This window comes from Rattus norvegicus, chromosome 4 (assembly GCF_036323735.1).
Source record: "Rattus norvegicus strain BN/NHsdMcwi chromosome 4, GRCr8, whole genome shotgun sequence".
Classification (NCBI taxonomy): Eukaryota; Metazoa; Chordata; class Mammalia; order Rodentia; family Muridae; genus Rattus; species Rattus norvegicus.
In genome coordinates this window covers 172,000,642-172,025,198 of record NC_086022.1, presented here as the reverse complement: position 1 = coordinate 172,025,198, position 24,557 = coordinate 172,000,642, and the positions used below count along the sequence as shown (strand labels likewise).

Here is a 24,557-nt window from a genome sequence, read left to right as displayed (position 1 = left end):
AAGTAACTGATGTCTAACACTTGGACTGCCAATAACCATAGCTTATCTACAGAGTGGACGCACATTACTTGGTCAGTTCTGAAAACTACACCTTCATTATTATCGCTCACAGTGTAGCTAGAAGCCTCCCCAAAACTCAGCTCTGGGAACTTGAGGACACTGGACCTTCTCCTGCTGACTGTCTGGATACCCTGAAGGCTTGAATCGGCTTGAAATTTTTGAGCTCTCCACAAGTTCAATACTCTAATAAGATTTTCCCCACATAATCCCATAATGCTAAATTTTATTACAGCCTCAAACAAAAAATCCTATTTCCCAGGCTGTGTGTGCACATCCTCGGAGACACGGTTATGGCTGGCATGGAAGGTCAGTTTAATAAACATTCAATTATCACAACAGTGGGGAAAAAAAAAACGGTTAACTTTCTGAGCAGATTTGCTACCATTAAACATATAAGTATCTCCTCCTGATTAACGGCCTCTCCTGACCTTGAGGAATCCCCAGGATTCCTGGGGCTGCTGAATTATTGACAGCCAAGCATCATTAACGCCACAGTTTCCTGGGTAGCTCCCTCAGTGCAGAATCAACCTCCCGGGTTTCATTGTTCAAGCTCCCCCGTGAGTGCATGATCATCCCTTGGCTACTCACTGATGTAGAAGCTGAGCGATTTTGCTGACTGGCTTTTCCGAGTCTCACAGGCTCCCGAGGAGCTGAAGGTTGTCACTGAGAGTCTGTACTTTCCAGGCTCCTTCAGTTCGGCAACAAACTCGTGGGCTTCTTCATCCACTGTCAAATAGTCGGTAAAGTTCCCTGGATCAAAGGTGAAAGGCAGAGAGAAAATAGAGTGAGGACACACTTGGATCGATGCTAGGGAGGCCCAGGGAATAGGTACACTGGTTAGGTTTGTAAAATTTGCATTTATTATTTTCCTTCTCTCTTATATTCCAAGCTCAACCATAACCTTTAAAGCAAAGGCCGATTGTAAGTGAGAAAACGCAACTCAAATTCAAATTGTATTTATAAACCCGTAAAATATCAGACCTAAATGATAGTGTTCAAATCCACCGCACGGAGGCACGGTATGTTGCCCACACCCACCTGACAGAATCATGTACAAAAGAGAAATGGACTCGTGGGCCAAGGCGGCATCCACTGTCCTCGCTGGAAGAGGAGAAATAACTAGCACTCATTAAATACCTCACAAATTCCCTGTAGCATTAAATTATCATTTTTTTTAATATTCGTGACTTCTAGTTTAAAAGGTTTTATTTTTCTTCCTCTATTCACTCCCGCACCATTGGAGGTGATATTTGTTCCGCACCTGTCTCCTGATGCGTGGTATTTCATCTGAAACCCTTTATTACTTGACTTCAAAGGAGCACAGTATTCTCAGAAAAACGCTCGATTTAATTGAACTTTCTTGAAAACGGGCAGTAAAAAGGTATCCTGAGTTACAAGACACTCTGTTCCAGGGAGTAAACCGAGGAACAGAAGAAGATGAAGGGAGCTGTTGATCAACAAAAAACAAAGCAAAACAAAGACAGCCACATGACGTCACTCTCATGACGACTTTTGACGTAAATACCTAAAGCGACAGCTCCAATTTTATGCAGCTTTAGAGTGCCGCCGATGACTATTACGTAGGATTGAGAATAAAGAGATATTTAGTCTCATTTCACTAAACTGAAATTAACCACCTTCCACAGTCAGCCGGCACGACTCTAATTGCACACCATGAAATGAAGGCTGCCTTTCTAACTCCAAACTTGATGACATGACAACCCCATGTCACCCTGATGCCAGACAGGAAAATAGAAATGACAGAGCACTAGTCAAGTCCTAGCAAACAATAACAGAAAAAGTCTGGTGGTCAACAGTGGAGCTGGCTCCATTTTCACAAATGTGTGGACTACAATGAATACATGATATATATATATATATATATATATATACATATATATATACACATATATATGTAACATATAATAAACATATAATAATAGAGAGCTTAGAAGACATACTGGCAAACACCTATAATCTCAGCACCTGGAGGTAAAGGTATGAAGGTCAGAAGTTCGGGGTCATCCTCAGCTACGTATCAAATTTAAGAGTAGCCTGGGCTACATGAGAACCTGTCTTAAAAACAGCGCGCGCACACACACACACACACACACACACACACATTTTTTTTTTCAAATGATGGATGATCAGAACGTAGTGTACTGACTAGAGTGCGGACACTGTCTTCTGCATATTTTCCACTTACTCTCAGCTTCTCAGGGCAAATCTGATCACCAGATCCAAAGGCTGCAACTCCTTCCAACTGCCTAAGGAACACGCACATCTAGAAGAAGGACTCACTTTGGAGGAAGACTCTTCCTCACATGCCCCACAATTTTGCATACAGGCAAATAGCACTCCTTAAGGGTGTTCTGAAATATGTTTTGATGGCCCTATTCTTGTAAAAAGTCCTTCTAAACATAAGGCCCTTTTTGGTGGCCTGGGGTATGTGACATGCCGGGTAGAGACGTGTGTAGAACTTGCAATCATTGCAATTTGCAAATCACCCAAATTTGAAGGTTCTGATCCAATCTATGTATTTTGGTTTTCTGCTCTCCGGCTACACCAAGCAGGCAATTAAAGTCTCCCTTTGACTATGTCCGTCAATCTTCCTCCCTGAGGTCCCCCACTCCCCACCCCACCCTGTGCTACCCAGTTCCATTTTACTCTTCCCCACTCCCAGGCCTCACCTTCCCTCTCTATGAGGATATTGAAGCCATCGAAGGCTGTAGGCGGTTTTGGTGGTAACCAGCTCAGAGTCATCTGCACGGGGAAGGCAGAGAAAGGGTCAGCTGTGGGTTTCTCTGTCCTGCCGAGCGTGGCCTCAGTGTCATAGTCCGCTGGCAGCACGCTGACGAAGTCCTCCTCGTTTTCAGGGGCCGCGGATGCACTGTCCCACCAGTAGGGCTGAGATGTGCTCTCATACTCAGTGCCGTTCGGGTCAGGCCAGCCGGAAGACGCATTGCTGGCGGGCGTCTCAGGGGTTTCCTCGGGGAAATGGAAGGGTCTGTCTCTTCCTATCGCGTCTTGCGGTTTGATGAACGAGTCCTCGGGGAAGCTCCCGCTTGGTTCTTCCCAGTTGTTCTTGTTCAAGTTGACAAAGCGAACAGAGATGTTTCGAGGGGGATACGGCGCTGTGGAAGAGAGAGTTTTCATTTCCCGGGTAACTTTTATCTCTGAACTGAATATTTATTTATTCATGAATCCAACACACAATCATCGAGTGTGTCTTAATTTTACTTCTTATACACAGGAAAAAAATTAAAAACTTTACCGTGTGTGTGCATGTGTGTGTGTGTGTGTGTGTGTGTGTGTGTATGTGTGTGTGTGAGAGAGAGAGAGAGAGAGAGAGAGAGAGAGAGAGAGAGAGAGAGAGAGCCACATGCCTCATGATACACAGGGAGATCTGAAAATAACTTGAAACAGTTTAGAGTAAGATGACACCATTTCTGAGGACAGATTGCCTGTCTCATTGGTCTTTACTTTGTCTTTACTCTGTCCGCAGGTCAGAGGTTGAACTTTGATGGCTAACCATGGTAGTTAAGTACCTCTACAATCTGAGCCAACTAGGCAGCCATAGAGAACGTGTTGGGAAGAACGGTTTTTAAGCCAACCATACAGAAGCTTCTAACATCGTACAGAATACATATATTTACTTCTATCTCTTAGCTTCTCACCAGTCACACTTCGAGGGTGGTGACTTGCTCTACTGCATGTGTTGACGTGGTAATTTAACTTCTTCTCGAGTACAGTGATGCAAACACTCCTTGGCCCACCACGATCCTGCTTTAAGATGATATGTGTCTCCGTCCCTTGCAAATCATTTTCGAAAAGCTAAATTTAGAAGCAGTTGTTTGCAGCTATCGGAATGCATGCTCTATATGATGGAGCTGCACCAGCCCGGCTCTACCAGGGGGTTCTTAGAGATGCAGCTTCCAGTGTGGGAATATGAAATTCGTTTCCCATCTCCGAAGTGAGCTGTATGTGCATGGGAACTATGGATCGTAGAAATGTGTTTTCTCTGGAGACAGCAAATCATGAAGACAGCCTGTACGTTCTCTGCCTTCAACAGCTCCTCAAAGACCTTCCTCTATGACTTTTGAGGGGAAAAAATGAACCTCCGCCTCATTTGTGCTGTTAAATACCGTCAAAGCGGTCACGTGACACGGATCTCATTCTGCCTCCATGTTGCCTTTAGAGTAAGATGACACCATTTCTGAGGACAGATTGCCTGTCTCATTGGTCTTTACCTTGTCATCTTCGAGTTAGGATACCACCCAGGTTGGAAAGCGTAGTTATTAACGTCTCTTTGCCAGAACCGAGTATGAAGATTGCACATATGTTAGCCAATGTTAACGTAAGGTGAACTCGTCATTTAGTGTCAGAATTCCAGACAGAAAGGGTCTCGGGGCGGGGGTTGGGGAGGTCTAAGCTCTGTTCTCACTCAGTCCCGAACTCATGAGAGTGGACTCTGCAAGATCACTGAACACGCCAGGTACACACGGCACCGGTTAAGCAATGGATGCTTGGTAGTATGTATTTTATGAATTCATTCCTCTAGCCGTGACCCGATACCATTATAGCTTTCCTGTGTTTCCTTTTAGTAGTTTGAGAATTTCTGCAGTGTATTTTGATCCTCTCGATCCCAACCCCTTCCTCTCCAACTCTTCCGAGCTCCACGGTTGCTTTCCGTATTACTGATGCTAATAGAATTAGCAGTGAAAATGTTATATATGCCTGGGTCCTAATGATTTCTTTCAGGAGTCAATTATCTAGGCTAGGACGTCTGCTGTCTGCCTTTCCTCTACGTGGACACTGGTCACGGGATAGAATAAGAATATCTACCGGGTCCAGCTGTGTGGCTTGATTACACCATTTAAGACTATCACCCACATTTTTATTAAAACATGCAAGAACTAAGCTTACAGTTACTTATTTTAGATTTTTCCTCCTGCGTATTTTGTTTAGGTATCTTTAATGTGGCCACAAACTTTGTTTTGTCATAAAAATAAATTCTCCCTTAGTTATGTGACCAAAGGTTTCTTAGAACTATTAAGAAAAAAATTCTTAGAAGCATTAAAAATGAATACATAGGGGCTGGGGATTTAGCTCAGTGGTAGAGCGCTTACCTAGGAAGCGCAAGGCCCTGGGTTCGGTCCCCAGTTCCGAAAAAAAGAACCAAAAAAAAAAATGAATACATAGCAACCTAATTTATATATGTATGTATATGAACATATATATATATCATACAACAATAAAACGCAGTTGTTTGTGATGCCGTCGGACTCGTCTGGTGACTCACCTGTTCTGTGTTGTTTGGGTTCGTGACTCACACCACTGCACTCCACCAGGGTGCTTTTGTTAAAGGTCGCCTCAGAAACCAGCTGGAAAGTGATGTTACTGTAGCAGATCCCCGGGAGCCAGTGATTAAACACGGTTTTCCCCTTCAGGAAGTCTGTGCAGGAAAGGATCAGCCACATTAAAATTAGGAGCTTCTTAATGTCGCATACTTGGAGAAAGTCCCAGTTAAATTCAAATATCCACAGAATAGTGTTTCCTTTATTGAGTATGTCTGGCATGCTCAATAAAGACTAGAAGACTAGAGAGAAAATTGGAACCTGGGCCCTTCATCCTGAAAATGTTTCTTTTTCCCTGTCAGCATTCCTAACAAGATTCAACACAATTTAAATTGATTTCTCTCTTACGAATGTTCTGTCTGTGCAAGAATTATGGAGGTTAGGTTAATTTGGCTCTTTATTAAGAGAAAAACTGAAGTATTTTACTCCTTTATGACAAAATTTCCCAGCCATTTTACGGGGGATGTTTTTCTGTTGTCGAAAGTGTTTCATGTAAAATGTTCGTTGGTTTATGTGGTGCGTGGTCACATAGGAACCCAAAATACCACCCCGTTTTTTTTGTTTTTTTTTTTTCGGAGCTGGGGACCGAACCCAGGGCCTTGCTTGCTAGGCAAGCGCTCTACCACTGAGCTAAATCCCCAACCCCCCCAAGTTTTTGAGAATAATCTCGGACCCTCTCTAAGGAAATGGGGTGCAAGTTGCCCACTTGCTACAGACGCTTGGGGTGTTCGTGCTGGCAACTGTTGTAAACGAAGTTTTTGCTAAATTGTTTTGACTTTATTTCCGGAAGCAGGCATATTATATTGCCTTTGGCAAGAACAACTTATACTTCAAACCAATCTGAGACTTTCTCGGCATTGTATGTATGGCTCGCAATTCTCGACTAATGAGCCGGATGTTCTGAGTCCTCACAAGAAGATTTCCTTGAGTCAATAACTGTTTCTTAATGGTTCATTTGTAGGTAAAGAATTCCTCAGTGAATTCTTGCTTAGCGTAAGCAAGAAGATCATCCGGAAAAAGAAAAAAATCTGAAAAGAAAAGGCCACGATTTTCTCCAACCTCCTTGCATCTTACCTTTGTACAGCATCGTCCTGAAATCCTTCCCCTCCCAGTAGCTGATGTTCACTCTGCTGAACACGTTGTATTTTTCCGGATAGTGAATTTCAAACAGTACTCCTGTCTCAGGAGAAGGCTTATAGTCATATATAGACACACTGGTTACGGGCAAGGGTTCTACCAAGGAAAGAGAGGTGGCGGGGAGGGGAGGGGGAGAAACATCATTAATCCATGAACTGATACCATCTTACCCCCACATTTATAATTATGTTTAAATTCCGTTCACAGCGAGCTTCTCAGGGTTCGCCCACGAAGTGTTGGCCTTAGCGTTGGCAGCAGTTAACAGAGCGCATTTGAGATGACACCGTCTGCTTTAGAAATAGTTCTAGACTCGTCTTTCTGTTCCTTGCTTACAACAGCTTTGGACATTAGAGACCACAACTGTTTAAGTTTGATTTCAATAGATGAACATGATGCAGACCTGGAGTTTATACTGCTCGTCATGTGCAGTCTAAGAGGTTTGTGGTAGCATCTGTCTGTATCAGCAAATTCTTCCTTTTCCCTTTCCTTGTGACAACAAAATTAGATTATCAGTAACAGGTAACAGAAAATATATTTGGCTGTAGGCAATGATAAATATTTATGTGATCATTTGTTTCTTTCTGTGACTTTGGAGGTTTTTCTGTTATGGAAAAGAGTAGCGACCACTCAGCGTCCTGCATACAGTCATTTATATCACGCTCACCAAGACCCTTTCTACAGGAGCTTAAGAATATTCTTAATTTGCTTGGTCTTAATTTATCATGAAACATTCGAAACACACATTTTAAGAAGCTCGTGATCTTTTATATGCCCTACAAACATCACTTTTGTGTAAATAGACAGTTTCTCCACACTTCCAAAAGAGATAGTAGATATATTTTATTTGAATAATTTTATAAAAAATATTATAAGGTCTGGAGAGATGGCCCATAGGTTAAGAGCGCCATACTACTCTTTCAGTGCACTGGAGTTCGATGCCCAGGATGGCGCATCACATGTACATGCACACACATACACAGAGAGAGAGACAGATAGACAGACAGACAGACAGAGACAGAAAGAGACAGAGAGACAGAGACAGAGAGACAGAGAGACAGACACACATATATATATATACATACACACTCATAAACAGAAAGACAGACTCACACAGGGACAGGCACACACACAGACACATGCGCACACACACACATGCACACACACACACACACACACACACACACACACACACACACACCAGAGGAAGATTTGTAAGGAAGAAATGTTCATAACAGAAGAGGGAGTGGGGGAAACCAGATGGTGATAGGGGCATAAACATAAAACTCATTATTTACATGCTTAAAACTGTCAGTGAATCAAAAACAAAAATACTGAAAGTAAAAGGAGAGGAAACAACCAGAGCAGAAGCTAAAAGCTCATAACAACTACACCGTGTGAACTCCACCATGGCCAGAGTCCAACCATTACTAAGGTTCCCGCTAGTCACCGAAACGGGAGCTTGAACAGCCAGTCATTCCTTGCTCCCCTGAGGTGTGAGGTCAACCATTGCCAAACTTAAACTCAAGATACACAAGAGTATTTGTTTGTTTGCTTATGTTTGTCTGTTTATGATTCCTCCTGATCTTCTGCGGTCGAGCCGTTTAAGCTTTAAAGTAAAAGCACGTTATCACCCTGTTTACATGTGTGTCGGGTAGATTCCTCCTAGCTTTATGACACATGCCTGAGCTGAAAACTGTCAGCCCTATGCCTAGGTGTAGTCTATGTAAGGATTACTAATAGAACCCAAGTGCCCAGGCTAAAAATATTTCACTCCCTGTCCGACCACTATCCTTATTTCTTTTACAGTTGGAAATTATGTCATGTGTCATACACTGAATCAACCTGGTCCACCCATGTTTCAGGGATGACCAAGTAAGATCCCAATAATTCAATCCTCTTTTTCTCCACCAGCTCTTCCACTGATGCCTTCCTGCTCTGAGGTGCCAGGCTGGACCAGAGAATGGAGCTGCTAGACAACACAATTGACTTGGCACCCTTCTTCATCAACTACTTCCTTACTCTCGGAAACTCTTATTTTTCCAAAGTAGCAAGGCACATAGATCCAGGTATGGGCCACACACCTGTAATCTCAGGAGTTGGTATGTGGAGGCAGGAGGATCAGGAGTTTAAGTCTTCATCTCCAGCTACATATCAAGTTTGAGGTCAGCCTCTACTACATGGGATCTTGCTTAAACAAACAAACAAACAAAAAACCCAACAACAACAAAAAATTCTAAAGTGTACTTGAATCTTCCCCACACATTTAACAAACCCAGGGCCGTTCTTCCTCCACTGGGACTGGAGATAACATATTACCTTAAATTTGGTGTCTTTCTTTTCCATTGTGTTTTGAAAGTCTTCTCCATTTACATGAAGCCTGTATTACTTAATGTTTATTATATTATCTACAATATTAATAACCTTATATTGTAATGTCATTGTTCCTTTTTATTGGATATTTTATGTATTTACATGTCAAATGTTATCCCCTTACTGCCTCTCCCATCCCCCCTCCCTCTGCTTCTATGAGGGTGCTCACCCACCCACCCACCTACTCCTTCCGTTGCCCCACCCTGGCATTCCCCTACACGGGGGCATCAAGCCTTCACAGGACCAAGGGCTTCTCCTCCTATTGATGCCAGACAATGCCATCCTCTGGTACACATGCAACTGTAGCCATGGGTCCTTCCATGTGTACTCTTTGGTGGTGGATTAGCCCCTGGGAGCTCTCCGGTATCTGGTTGGTTGATTTTGTCCTTCCTCCTATGGGGTTGCAAACCCCTTCAGCTCCTTCAGTCCTTTCTCTAACCCCTCCACTGGGGTCCCCGTGTTCAGTTCAATGATTGGCTGTGAGCATCCACATCTGTAGCTTGATTTTATCATTTAATGTTATTTTGAGATTTGACCAGCTTGGCGCAAGTACTCAAGGGAAACGTTGAGCATCTGTTTATAAGTTTACAAACTATCCAGTTTATTCTTTTAGTAGAGGGCCTGTTTTCACTTCCTATAAATATAGTTTCAATACTGTAGGGGCCCTGCTCCTTTACCTAGATGGGGGCTGAACATATCTTCAGGTGCATGCAATGTTGCTAAAGAGTTTCTAACCTGATTGTGCTGGTGTGCGGGTAAGTGCATACGGAGCCTGCATAGGTTCCAGCCAGATGAGATCCTGGCCCTGAGAAATGGCAGTAGACGAAATCCCACCCTAACAGGAGGCTATGGGCAAGCGACGCCTGCTAGCACAGGGAGATCTGTTTTCTCCAGTGAGGTGTAACTGTGCATGTCCACTATATCAGAGCAGGCTCCGTACACAGAAATAACGGGCCAACAGAAAACAGACTCCGTGGGTTTTACTTAGTTCGTTTGTTTTGGCATTTTGTGTCTTAGTGTTTGTTTCGATTTTGTTTTTAGAAAGAAAAGAGAGAAAAAGCCTAAAGATTGGGGGATGGAAAGGAACTGGGGTGGAGAGTTGGGGAGATGGCAAACATGTTCAAAACCTATTATACGAAAGAATGTTTTAAATAGAAATGTCAGCAAAACAAAATTTTAGTTTAACTTAAATAATTATGTTTTTATTGCAGAAGGTTTCAGTTCTGTTGTATCTGTTCTACATACTTTGTTCATGCCGCTTTTCGTTTAATGGTTGCTGGGAAATGGATACCATTCTGATCTTTATGTCTGTATAAGATCACATATATAGTTTTGCTAGTTTGATATTCTTACTCATGTATGTATGTATGTATGTATGTATGTATTTATTTATTTATTTTTGGCCTCTGCTGCAGCTCAGTCACTGTCCCCCCTCAACCGCCATGGCTGTCAGTCATTCTGGGATCCTTCATATTGTGAATGCTACCAAGCTTGTCATGGGCTTTTACCAACGCCAGTCGCAAGGCGCGGTCAAATGCCAAACCCTGAGATTGGCTATGTGGTCTGGGGTAGAGCATTTTGATCTTCTGCACTCCCAACTCAGAACTATCTTTCCTATGCCCAGAGCACAGAGGTCCAGTTCCTCAAGGCCTCAAGGCGCCCTCCATACTCCACCTGAGTTTCAGTTTCTGTTATGACTCGAAAACAAGTGTGCTCTCAAACCTGGTCCTTGCCTCTCGCTTTCTTTTGATTTTATGAGAAGAGCAAAGTGTAGATGACTGAATAATACGTTGGTGTCCTCCTTTGACCAGCAATCCTGATGTGAATCTGCCTTTTTGTTTTGCTTTTCATAAATAATAAAAATATGACACACAGTAAGGTCTTGTTCCTTTCTAATGAAATGTTTGACATAATCTTAAATCATTTGTCAATTCAGGATATTTTGTATTCCTTCATCGTCTTTGAGACATTCACAGCAACCAGGGAGGAAGGGGTGTGTGGATGTGAGCTGGCGTAATTTGAAATTTAATTTCCTACAGGCAGCACCAGCACACACAGGTGAGGGCTTCTTGGCAGCCCACATGCTCCCAGCTGTTATTCTCCATGAGAAAGTTACAGGCCCGGTGTGTGAGCTCTGTAATAACACCCCCTGCCCCGCATCAACAAGAGCCATTACTGTGCTCAGTTGATGGAAACCCACAGCTTTAACGAACTGAAATCTAAAAGAGTAACTGTATCAGGTGAGGGTCTGGTCCGCAATGGACGCCTGTCCCTGGGGCAGGTCTCTTGAGGAAGAAAGGAGACATGACTATCCCCTCCTTTCTGATGACAGAAATGGGGGAAAAGATGGATTCTGAATCCCAAGTCCAAGCCACTACTTCATGTTTAGAAGATGCTTAGAGACCTGACCAGTGTGTATCTCAATGAGAGCCAGAGGTATGTTGGCCACGGTCACCCAGGGAACAGGAAGGGTTCCCTTACACCATTACAGCCCCTGCCTTAGTTCATGATCAATTCTTTTTCCTAGAATGTTTTAGCAGCTTTCTGAGTTCATTCTCCCTTCTTATCTTTTTATTTTTCTGTTTCAACACACATAAGTCCAGATGCCACTTGACTCTCTCACTTTAGTTAGCATCTCTGTCACAAACCAGCCACCCCCAACTCAATATTTCCCTTCCTAATTGATTGCAAGTTTCCTTTGTTCCCTCAAGCAATTTCTCATGCAATGTCTTAGTAAGTCTTTTATTCGTTGGTCATATGCTATGTCCTATGGACTCTGTTGGCTTTGTATTATCAGCAGGAGAGACACATAATTTTATATATTGTAAAACATTTCCTTTTTAACAGCACCTAGTAGGCACTATTATTATAAACAGTAACAGTAGGGCAGGTTAGTCTGGCCGACCACAGCTTACTAAACCAAATCTGAACTGGGAGTTGCTTTTATATGTTTTAGGAGATAATAGTGAGATTTTAACTTTTAGTGGATTGATGAGAATCAGAGAAATATTAACTCGTGACGTGAAAATTATTTGAAGTTCGAATTTCGCTCTCTATAAGGCAGTATAAAAGCGATGTCCGGCTAGCTTGTGGTCATGTTATTAACAGCTAAGTCAAGCAGCTACAGGACAGAGCCTGGGGCCTGTAGAGTTTCATGTCTGTGCTATCCAGAGCTTTATGGAGAAGTGGTTGCTAGCTCCCAGAGTGGGTGACAGATCTGAAAACCGAGACATAGATGGCAGTCACATCTGCTCAAGGCTACGCAAATGACATCCAGATGACTTTGACAGTAACCTCAGCCTTTGAACCACCACTTCACGTCACCGTTTGGTAATTTGTCCGTTGTCTAAGCAAGACTCAGCATCTTTCAGCCCGGGGCTCTGCTACAAGAGCCTTTCCCTAGTCAAATCACCTCGTGTCATCCCTTTGATCTGTCTTCGTTCTGGATCACATAAAGTCTCCACTCGCCTGCCCGGCACTTATAATCTTTCGCTGTGTTTCTGGTCACCTTTTCTGAGCTGTGTCTTCTGCAACTTTGGCAGCCACCACTTCTAGGTCTCGCCTGACACAGGAACCAATTGCATGGATCTAACATTTCTTAGATCCTAAGCAGTTATCCCCAGGTGTTACGGCTTTTTTCTGCCAAGGCTGCCCTTTCCTCCTGAAATGCTCTTATTCAATGGAAGCGTCTTTGTGAATTAAATACTAACCAGGCATCACAGCCAGGGTTTCGGGGCACTTTGGAACTTGTCATGTGAGTCTGCTGTGCTCAATTTATTCTGTGTCTAATTTTTTCAACTTTTTCTACGAACACGAAACTCACAACAACTATACCAAAAGATCAGAGCTCTGCCCCTGGGCCTCCCACTCTGTCACAGCTTGTTTCATGGGGACAGGCTCCAGCATGTGTCTGACTCCTGCAACGAATGTCCTTTTTGCCCTCAAGAGCAGTGCGTCAGTCCCTCGAGCAGGTACCACAAATGCTTTAGAAAGTTAAAATGGAACGGTGGTGGGTATGAATCCGGAGCTCATTAAAAATGGGAGTTGGGAGTTTGGAGTTCAGAGTTAGCCTTAGTCACCAGGTTACTAAAGTCTCTCTTTCATAATATATACCCAAACACATCTGATGCTGCTTCAAGTCTCATATTAGACACCCTCACCTTTATACACAATTCTCACACTCCCCACTTACCACTTCTTCTGCAATCTGAGATAGTGCCCTTTAGACTTTAAAATGGGACCCAGCACCATTGGAGAGATGGCTTAGTCATTCAAGTTTGATCCCTGGAATCCATCTTAAAAGCCTGGAGTGGGGCTGACTTGATGACTCAGAAGGTAAAGGCCCTTGCTGACAAGCCTGAAGAACTGATGTAATCCCTATAACTCACACAAAGGAGAGGGGAGAAACCGTATCCCTGCAAGTAAGTTGTCCTCTGACCTCCAAATGCGCATCTTCATATGTGCATGTGCACACACACACACACACACACACACAGACACACTCATATACACATACTCACACACACCCTCATACACACACACACATACATACCCTCACACACACACACTCATATATATACATACACACACTCACACACACACCCTCACACAGACACACACACATCCTCACACACACACACACACACACACTCATTTACCCATAATCACACACACCCTCACACATACACACACACATATACATACACATATATACACATACATCCTCACACACACAGAGACACACATACTCATATATACATACTCACACACACCCTCACACACACACACACCCACACACTCATATATACACATACTCACACATACACACACACGCACACAGACACACTCATATACACACACTCACACACACTCATATACACATACTCACACACACCCTCATACACACACACATACATACCCTCACACACACACACACTCATATATACACATACACACACTCACACACACACCCTCACACAGACACACACACATCCTCACACACACACACACACTCATTTACCCATAATCACACACACCCTCACACACACACACGCGCACACAGACACACTCATATACACATACTCACACACACCCTCATATACACACACACATATATACCCTCACACACACACACATACACACACACTCATATATACACATACTCACACACACACTCACACACACACCCTCACACAGACACAGACACACACACACATCCTCACACACACACACACTCATTTACCCATAATCACACACACCCTCACACACACACACACTCATTTACCCATAATCACACACACCCTCACACACACACACACATATACATACACATATACACACATACATCCTCACACACACAGAGACACACATACTCATATATACATACTCACACACACCCTCACACACACACACACACACTCATATATACACATACTCACACATACACACACCCTCACACAGACACAGACTCAGACAGACAGACACACACACACACACACACACACATGGTAAATTAATGTAAAATAAAAAACAAAGTCCACACTTGCAATCGCAATGCTAGTGATATGTAGGTTTATCCCCAGGGTTGACTCTCTAACCCGTCTAGTTGAATAGGCAAACTCCAAGTCAACAAGAGATCCTGTCCCCCAAATTAGGGTGAATAGTGTTCCTGAGGAGGACAGCCAAAATAGCCCTCTAGTCTTTACATGTGCATATATGCATGTGCAACCATATATGATGGTCAATTGTACCTCATTCTGTGACTTCTCATTCTGTGTGTCTAATTTCCTTCCTCTCTGCTTCTTCTTTTGTCTTGTCTTTTGAAGAGACAGGACCTCATGAAGCCCAGGTTAGCCTTGAATCTGATACACAGTAGAGAGTAATGGGGACATCCTTACCCTCCTGCCTTCCTGTCCCAAGGGATCACAGATGTGACTGACCACAGAGGCCTTCACATTTCTCTAATAACCGTCAGCTAAAGAGCTACATCTTCCGACGTCACTCTTTGGGAAGGGCTCCACACCGCTAACGGTCGGGACAGAACAGGGCTCAGACATCTCCATCCTCTTCTGCACCGTGCTTAGTCTCTGCCCTCCCGAGTTTCTCCTATTCTTGCTTAACTGCTTTGAGCTAACTGAGTGGAACAGCTCCTAACTCCCAGCCGGGTGATTGTGAATGATGACACCATATCGCCTTTGAAGAGTTGCCATTGTTATGCACCTACAGCTACAGCCTGAGTCTCAGTCCAGATTTACCTTTTTTTTTTCCCCTGGAATACAGGACAGGATTTTACAAGGTGAGATCTCCCTTTAATTAAATTAGTTGCCAGCTCTCTCCTTTAGCTCCATTAGCCTTGCAGTTCTTGGGTCTGTGCCATTGTTAATTTTCAGAATTTAATAATGACCCTGGGATTCTGCCAATGAGACTTTAATTAATTTTCGACAGTGGGGTTAAAATACTGCTTTTCGGTTCATCCTTCTGGTTATTTCTTTTTATCATAATAGAAATTGACACATTGTCCCTTTCCCCAATCATGTCCACCAGGGTCACATGTAACGGACAGTTTAACGGTGGCAGCCACTGAAAAGCTCAAACTGAAGCATTGAGCAAAGGGGACCTTGACGAAGTATTCAGTTGTTCTGATGACAAACTGCTCTCTTACAGAGATCATTCTGCCTTCTACCCAAAAATACGTTAGTTACCTGATGATGTGATGTTAAAGTCAGAGAACATGGCAGAAATCACCTGCAGTTAAGACCATTGCTAATGCCTTCCCAACATCAGCACCAACCCTCTATTTCATCTTACCTTTCTGGTGTTTCTAGGACAGGGGATGCTAAGATTTTATGTAAGGTGAGATGAGGGATAATGGCTGTCCTCTCTCTCTCTCTCTCTCTCTCTCTCTCTCTCTCTCTCTCTCTCTGTGTTTATGTGTGTGAGTGTGTGAGTGTGTATGTGTGTATGAGTATGTATATGTGTGTGTGAGTATGAGTGTCTGTGAGTGTGTATGTGTGTGAGTGTGTTTATGTGTATGTGTGCAAGTGTGTATGTGTATGAGTATGTGTGTGCTCTCTCTGTGTTTATGTTTGTGTGAGTGTTTATGAGTGTGTATGTGTGTTTGTGTGTATGAGTATGTATATGTATATGTATATGTGTGAGTATGCATATGTGTGTGAGTGTGAGTGTATGTATATGTGTATGTGTGTGAGTGTGTGTGTGTGAGTGCATGTGTGAGTGTATGTATGTGTATGAGTGTGAATGTGTGTGTGAGTGTGTGTGTGTGATCATGAGTGCATGTATATGTGTGAGTGTGTGTGAGTATGTATGTGTGTGAGTGTGTGTGAGTGTGTGTGAGTGTGTGTGAGTGTGTATGTGTGTGAGTGCGTGTGAGTGCGTGTATGTGTGTGTGTGCAGCACTTGGAAAGCAGAGTTAGAAGGGTAGGGAGGTTACAGTCAGCCCAAGCTATGTAGCAAGACCCTGCTCAATAACAAAGAGCAAACAAATAACCACATTTCTAAGTCCTCAGCTAAGAATGTACAATTAAAGCTTCGCATGGGAACGTAAGTTCCGGAACAAGACACAACAATCCAGGATCATGCATTAAAGTTTTGTTGTACATGATCCTGTTATTAACCTGAAATTATCATTCAGTCTTAAAATATATTGTCAATGAAGTTTACTTTTTTGGCTTAAAACAGATTATTTTAAAATAAAAGGAAATGGTGAATAGTGAACACTGTCAAATGGGTAAGGAGATGTTTTCTTAATATAATGGAGAACGTACAGCTACGTCATTAGATATCAAACCAAGCATGCTGCCTCTCTGATGGACTCTGCCTCAGCTAGGGCCTCATGAAGACACACTGAGGGAAGGAGCACAGAGAATGACATCACAGGACTCTTACTTGTCAGCACGGTGATTGATCGGGATGGTTTGGTGACCACATTCCCACTGACTACCACCAGACTGATGATGTAATAAAGACCATGATACGTGGCCTTAAAGACCACAGGAGGAGGCAGTGTGCCATTGGATTCCTCAAATTCGAAGAAATAGTTTTTGGATTCGCCAGCTACCCTCACAACATACACGGAGGTTGGGCTGACTACATCAGAAGCTTCTAAAGACACAACGATGTTGTTGTCGTCTCGGACAGTCACGTGGAACGTTGAAACAATCTGTTGAAGCGAAAGAGAAGAGATAGAGTCAGGTGGTGGGCAATAAGATTATACCAAGACCATTTTTCTAAAACTAACACTCGTGGCCAACATAATTACCTGTGGTAGTGATGAGTATTTTAGTCACACACCAAAAGTCAATTGGCCCGTCTCATGAAAAATGATCTCAGAGCTTTACAACGAGCATTTGATATTCCATTGAAAAATCTGTCTCCACCTCGTGGAGTATTTAATGTGAAAAGCACACAATACACATCAAATGGATGAACAGATGACAAATGAAGTCACTGTCAAAGCTGATTTCCAGAGAAGCCCCGTGTTCTGGTAAGTGGGAGAAGTGTTTGAGCAAACACTATTCTAGAGGAAGTTATTTCAAGGTAATTATTTCCTTTCTCTTGCTCACCTGTCAGTTCTGAAAGTGGGGAAGCTGCCAGGACAGAATCCTGTGATGATTCTCTTCGTTACAGATTAGCCAGCTCTTTAGAACAGAAGCCATGGTAAGATGAAAAATTGACCATACTGAAAGCCATAGGTGCTTAAAATCCTTCCCTCAAATATTCAGGTAAGTTTAGGGGCTAGGAATATAGGTCAGTTGGTAGTGTGTATGCATGAAACTAGAGTCAGTCCCAAGTAACACACACACACACACACACACACACACACACACACACACACACACACACACACACACACACACTACTTGCCAGAGAAATGTCTCAGGAGACATAGCTCAGTAGAACAGCACTTGCTGCTCTATTGAGAACTGAATCTGACATCCTGTTATGGCCTTTTTGGGTACCCATACACAGGTGTACACATGCACACTTATGCACACATACACATGCCTGCACAGACAAATAAAAGAAAGCTTTTAAAAGATATGTAAACTACATTTGAAAAATAATTGTGTAGTTGTCCTAAATGTCTATTCTTGATTCCATGTAGACTCCAAGGGCAGAAACAATCCATTTTTGGTTGCAACCAAGACTCATGTGCTTCATAGAACCCATTTCTCTGATTCTTCACACTTTTGGTGAGTTATATAAGTTATTTCACTAGCATGAGCCTCAGATTCCTCTTCTATAGCAGGTGCACAGCACTGCTCCAAGGAGTTAACTGTCTACTCATGTAAGTGCCATCGTCAGCACTACACAGACATCCACAAATGACTACTGCACGCAAGGTGTTTGCCATGAGAGAAATGCGGGTTACTTTCTATCTCCATTTGTAGTTGAGGATCAGAAAGGTTGGAGTATTTTCCCAAGGTCATAAATTCAAAACACAAGCTCCCCTTTTGTATGGAATACCTATTACCGCCTCCTTTAGTTGTTTCTAGACACCAAGTTTGTTGCACAGTACATCAAGGTCCCGTCGACTGCCTGAATGCTATGTCGACATCTCTCAAAATTAATCTGTTGATTTTTGTATGGTACATGTTTTCAGCAACTAAATTAGACGTGGAGTATACTCAGAGTCCTAAAAGAGAGTGTAGAGTCCTCAAAATGTACTGGCACTTTTTGTTCTTCTGAATTCATTTTTTTATTGTGCATTAGTACATATACCAGATATCTGACATTAGAAGGTATTTAATTCTGTATTCTCTACTAAGCAGGCCAGTACTGTGTTCACGGTATTTTAATCATACGGGTTGTTAGGTGGTGTATGTCATCTCTGGCTAGGAGCTGTAACTTATGTAAAGGTGTATCCTGTGCATGAATCTACATTATCCGTCATTTCAGATAGGAGACAGGAAACTCTTGCTCTGCGGGTGCCTAGTCCCTCTGCACACACAGGACATTGCATCTCTTGCCTGATAGATCCTTGGATCCTCTGTGATGTGCACACAACTGTTGGGTGGTGATGGCAATGTTTATCTGAAGGATGGGGCTGTGCATAGCTGACTTAACACCATTGACATGAGGCTAGCACAGAAGCATTCGGCCTTTCTGTCTCCAGAGTCTACTTTCTCATCCTAAACGTCCCTAACCAAGCAGCTGTGCAAACAGCTATATTGGGGGAGTGATCTCAGTCTCTTTCCCTTGCTGGAAAGGAGAGCCTGAGGTGTCTCTTAGTGGCCTAAGCAGCAGGAAGAAACGCTTGGGACAGGGAAGGCTCAGCTACGAGAAAACAAAAACCAAAAACCAAAACCAAAACCAAGGATTCACATACAGAGTGGACTCAGACCGAGATGGCATTTGGGGATTTCCCTGGCCGTTCATGAAATGCCCAATGAATCAGACACCTTGTTATAGATTAATCTTCAAACCAACTGACGACTGGTGAACAAAACAAATTTAATTATAACTTACTGAAAAGTTTGACAAAATATGCTACCTTTTCCATAATAGATTTTAAATGTCAGATATACTTTGGAATCTCACAATTTTTTGTATCTTGGTGACCTAAGATAATTAGTCTTACTGGTAAACATTATTTTCCAGAAATTATATATATATATGCATATATACATATATACATATATACATATATACATATATATATATATAGATTTACAGAGAGTATTAGCTCAACAATTCAGTTTCATTGGGAAAAGAGAAATAATTTATTATTATCATTATTATTACTGTTATTAATCTCTGTCACACAAATAACAATTTTTTTAGATCACAACAATGAAAAAGCCCTGCTAACCAGACCTTAGACAAGCCAAGAACTGACTATTTAATAACATTCAAATCTGGCCTTTGTGCCTCACTGATTGTAGAAGTTGGTTCACTAACTCAGAAAACATTAAGTTTACAAACATCGAAGCCATAAAGAAGTTTTCGCACCATGTCTTAGCCAGCCAGTAACCAGGGTGGCTGCAGTGATAAGAAAGGGGGCGGGGGGCAAGGGGCGCGTTCTGTGTTTGAGTTGATGTCTAATGTGTCACAATGCTTCACAGACATCAAACTCTTCCAGAAAAGGGAGTAATCTTCCAAACGCTAACGGCAGCTTTGGCGATGATTGTATCAGCTATGAGAGTAAGTCTTGGCCCGTGGTTGCCAAAAATAAGCCAGAGTGTCTAATCAGATTCATTTTGCTGGGACTAATGAGGACAGGCAGTGGGCCAAGTGAGAGCTAGGCACCGAGCCTGGAAGGAATCTTGTCTCAGCTGCTGCCTTCTTCCTGGTCCTTTCTGCCCTAGCTTGTCCTGGGATCTGTCTGTGCTCAGGAGGACTGTGTGCTCCAAACACGAACTCTGTTAAGAGCAAGACAGGATAGAAAGCTATTCCTAATTTATGTGGTGACTGCAAAAATATTTTTAAGAAAGAACTTTTTGGGGGGAGCAGGATGCCACCAGGATTGCTTAACTCAACAGTGAGGTTTTCACCTCAGTCCTTTACATGACACATTTTGAAAGCTTTTTTAATTGTTTGCCAGTTCCCTACACTTACAGAGTGAATGTTAGTAGTTCTCAGCCTCGGGCCTCTCCCTTCAGTGCCTCCCTCTCTCACTGGCACACTTCTCAGCGACTCCCCCATCTACTTGTGTGGCTTGGTTTTGTGTGGAGACACTAAGGTTAAGAAAAGCAGAAGTATGAGTCTATTTCCTGGAGCAAGGAGAACGTGATACCACTGAGGAAAGGGGACACCCTCCCCTGATAACTGTTAATTGTCAAGAGTCCCTCTCAAGAGGAGGGACCTCACTGGATGGAGTGAGAGGACCAAGTCTAGACTCATACCGCCTCCCGTCTCTTGGAATGTAGTTCATGAACTAAAGATCAGCTCCCAGGGGCAGCAAATGGGGCCCGAGGTTTGGCTGTAGGTAGAAATGGGAATGCAGGAGCCTGTAACTGGCCCAGAACTAATCCTGGGAGAAAAGAACTACCAGAGATAGGGTGGAAACCATAGTAAAAGGGCCATGGGGTACAGGACGAGGAATCAGATTGGCCAGAGACCAGTCATAGGCCCTGCCAGGTAGGTAGTCCACTGTCCCAAATAAAGGGGCTCAATGGGACATGCACCCAAAGTTACTTATGAAGTATAAAACTGGGTACATGTTATTATGGTTCTCCTCCACGCCATGTCGAATCTTGGCCTATCTTACTGTGGCGGTCTTTTGTTTGCTGTTTGTTTTGAAAATGCTAGGTTGAGTTCTTCTCTCAGACGTGCTATATCAGGAACTACTCACCACACTCTTCAGTAGACTATGCTGTCATTCATTCCATTCCTACCTGCACAGCGACTTGATAAGAAAACTCCATTTGTATTTCTTACTATGCACAGCCAATAATGGGTTTAGTTACCATTCATTCTGCGTTGTGCTTGGATGCTGTGGATCTGTACACTTGCACACACACACACACACACTCACTCACATACACACACACCACACACATGCACACACACCACACACACACACTCACTCACATACACACACACCACACACACACTCACTCACATACACACACACCACACACACACCCCACCCACACAAACACACATACACTCACACACACACACACCGCACACACACACTCACTCACATACACACACACACACACATGCACACACGACATCCACCCACCCCACCCACACAAACATACATACACTCACACACATACACTCCATGAATTATAAGACCTCCTTATTTTAGACATCACAAAAATGAAGTTCAGACATCCTTAGACATCCCTGAATATTCATAGGCAGTAAATTGCAGAGCAGGAATAATAAACACAGACTCCCTGACTCCCAGACTTGTGCTATGGATGTAAACAAATTATTTTAGTTCAATGTATTAACTGGAGATAATAATACTTGTGTCTGATAACTGCTTTAAAGAGTAAAGGGAAAAAATCATATGTAAAAATGCTCATTATCAAAGCTTGTCAAATACTTGTCCCTATTATGCCTTTGTCCCCAGGCTCTAAGGACCCAAAGAAAGAATGATTTCCCAAATGCTACCTTCCGTAGCCATGTAGAGTTGTTGGGGAACTTCCTCAGCCCAGACCATGATAGGCTCCTCTAGACTATGCTTGATGCATGATTGAAAAATGTAACATGAGAAAAGAAAGAACTTTGAAGATAAACAGAGTTGAATTCAAATCCTCTTCATAGCTTTTTTTCCTCATTTTAATTCTTCCCAGATGTGTCCAGCCTAGAGATGGCTGTGAATTAAAACAGCTCAACATATTTGTAGATGAGAATGTCATGTTAAAATGTCAAAGGTTGGACATCCTATTGACCTTTGTTGTCTCAGGTAAGTGTCAGAGATACTAGACCCTTAATGTGAGTGTGTGTGTGTGTGTGTGTGTGTGTGTGTGTGTGTGCATGTGCCTGTGCATGTGCGTGTGCGTGTGTTATGTGCAGGTGTGCGTGCCATGGTATTTGAGTGGAGGTAGCAACAGGACTTTCAGGAATGAGTTCTCTCTTATACCTTGTGTGTCAGAGGGACTGAACTCAGGTACATTTACCCTGATGCTGCTAATACCTTTCTGATCTATTTCCTAACAATTCTCTTTAGACTATGTATAACTTAGAAGCCGTGCCTTTTTATAGGATGCCAATACTAAGGATGACATATGAACCGGTAATTCTAACATCAGTCCCTTTACACACTCATTGTGCTATGCTTCTGGGACATCATGAACAAAATCACTTATTTTTCTCTTGCACTGTGACAGCCTGAGCTCACCTATTTGAGTACGGTAACCATGGAAACCGTGTTAATACTAACAGAGCTGAGAAACCTGGCAACCTGGAAACTGCTTAGCTGATGATTGACTCCGGAGAGGAGGTGGATTTTTAACCCAGGGGGGCCATAAAATTCATATGATCTTAGCAGGTCGCAGGTCAATTCCAGGCCTGTGACTTTCCTCTAACTTACTGTGCTGTGAGAAGGAAATGAGGCTGATAGGCTAATTTTGCCTTTTCTGGGTGAGGTTTGGAAACGGCTTCCTCTTGTGAAAATGCTTGGAAGAATGCTGTTGTTTCCATCACTGGACGACACCGTGAAAGACGGTAGTTGAGAACTCTTATTTCAGAATGCCCGAGTTTAGTTAAATTCCCCTACAGGCATGAAGTATCAATGATGATGCCAGTTAACTAAACTGTGGAGAGAGTTAACAAAGAGTGTGGTCTGCTGCCCATGACCACTACATGCTTACTTAGGTAAGACCCTTGGGGCATTCTGTGGTTCTGTCCTTTAACAACTCTTCCATTTTGCTCAGATTCACAGCAGCATGTGTGACCTTTAAGGAAAATAATCCCATCTGTCCATCACGGTTCCCAGTATTCAGGGGTGGAGGGTGCAAAGTTAAAGAAAATGGAGTGCAATAACTTCAAAGACTTTTCTCAATATTTACTTTCAGGTAGTAATGGTCTTCATCTGATGCACAAAGAAGATTCTTTGATGGGGATGGGAGCCACAATTATCTGTGAGTATAAGAATCAGCATTTAAAATTCAGTTAGGAAATACGCTGGTGTGGTAAAGTGGTGATGGGAGGTTATTATCTAAGATTCCTGACCTCACTGGCCATGGGTAGTTGGCCGTTTCCAGAACTAGGTATGATTTCCCTCCTACTGAGTGGGGCTTAAGCCCAGTTGGACAGCTGTTGGTTACCGCCAAGGCATGAGTGCCACTACTGCACCTTTAGGGACATCTTGCCGTGCAGGTAATTGCCGTGCTTCATATGGGCACATCATGGTAGGCTCAGCAAACGTCATGAAGACGGACTGGAAGGATCATAAGTTAGAGGACCAAGAAGTCTGCTGTGACACCGTGGGTTCTACATAGGACAGAGGTGCTATGTTTATGAAATTTCAACATTATGACTGAGGAACAAGACCCGGAACAAGACCGGGACAACTCTAATACCTGTTGATACCCCAAAGTATAATTATACCAGGGCCCCATCCCTAGATGAAGAGCTATAGACAGCTAATGAGTGCTGAGAAAAGAGAATTAGTGTTCTCCAGGGATAAGCACACCCAGTTGGTTATCTAAAACCAACTCCTCAGCCCTGAAATCATATATCTCTAAGCAATGCTAAATGAACTGCCCATGATATATATATATATATATATATATATATATATATATATATATATATATATATATATATGTGTGTGTGTATATGTGTATGTATATGTATATGTATATATGTGTATGTATATGTATATATATGTGTGTGTGTGTATATATATATATATATATATATATATATATAATTTTAAAAAAGAAGCCATGGAAGAAGGGTTGGAGGAAGGAGATGTTGCAATTATATTTTAGTTAAAAAAGAAAAGTTTTAAGAGGTTAAGGAATAACGCTGAGGCAAGGGTAATTTAACTTTAGGTTATAAAGTAGGAATTGGTCATATTCCCATTGTAAAGCAAAAGTCCCTACATAGACTGTTAGCGCCAACTCTTACTGAGGAAAACAGCCAATTGGTGAAGAAAGAAACCTTCCTTCTGAGGATCTGAAGAGAGGGATCTGGGCAAATGAGCAA

The 24,557-nt window shown here is 42.7% G+C and overlaps 1 protein-coding gene across 4 annotated transcripts in view; it reads right to left on the bottom strand.

The window, feature by feature from the left end:
• Ptpro (protein tyrosine phosphatase, receptor type, O) overlaps positions 1–24,557 on the bottom strand; it is a 210,808-nt gene that overhangs the window by 80,713 nt on the left and 105,538 nt on the right. For all 4 annotated transcript variants that reach the window (XM_017592851.3, XM_039108278.2, XM_039108279.2 and 1 more), the window contains exons 2-6: positions 16,830–17,103; positions 6,492–6,650; positions 5,363–5,515; positions 2,751–3,194; positions 649–810 (exon numbers count right to left, since the gene is read on the bottom strand). In XM_017592851.3, coding sequence (XP_017448340.1) covers positions 649–810; positions 2,751–3,194; positions 5,363–5,515; positions 6,492–6,650; positions 16,830–17,103 — 1,192 coding nt within the window. The remainder of the gene's footprint in view (positions 1–648; positions 811–2,750; positions 3,195–5,362; positions 5,516–6,491; positions 6,651–16,829; positions 17,104–24,557) is intronic.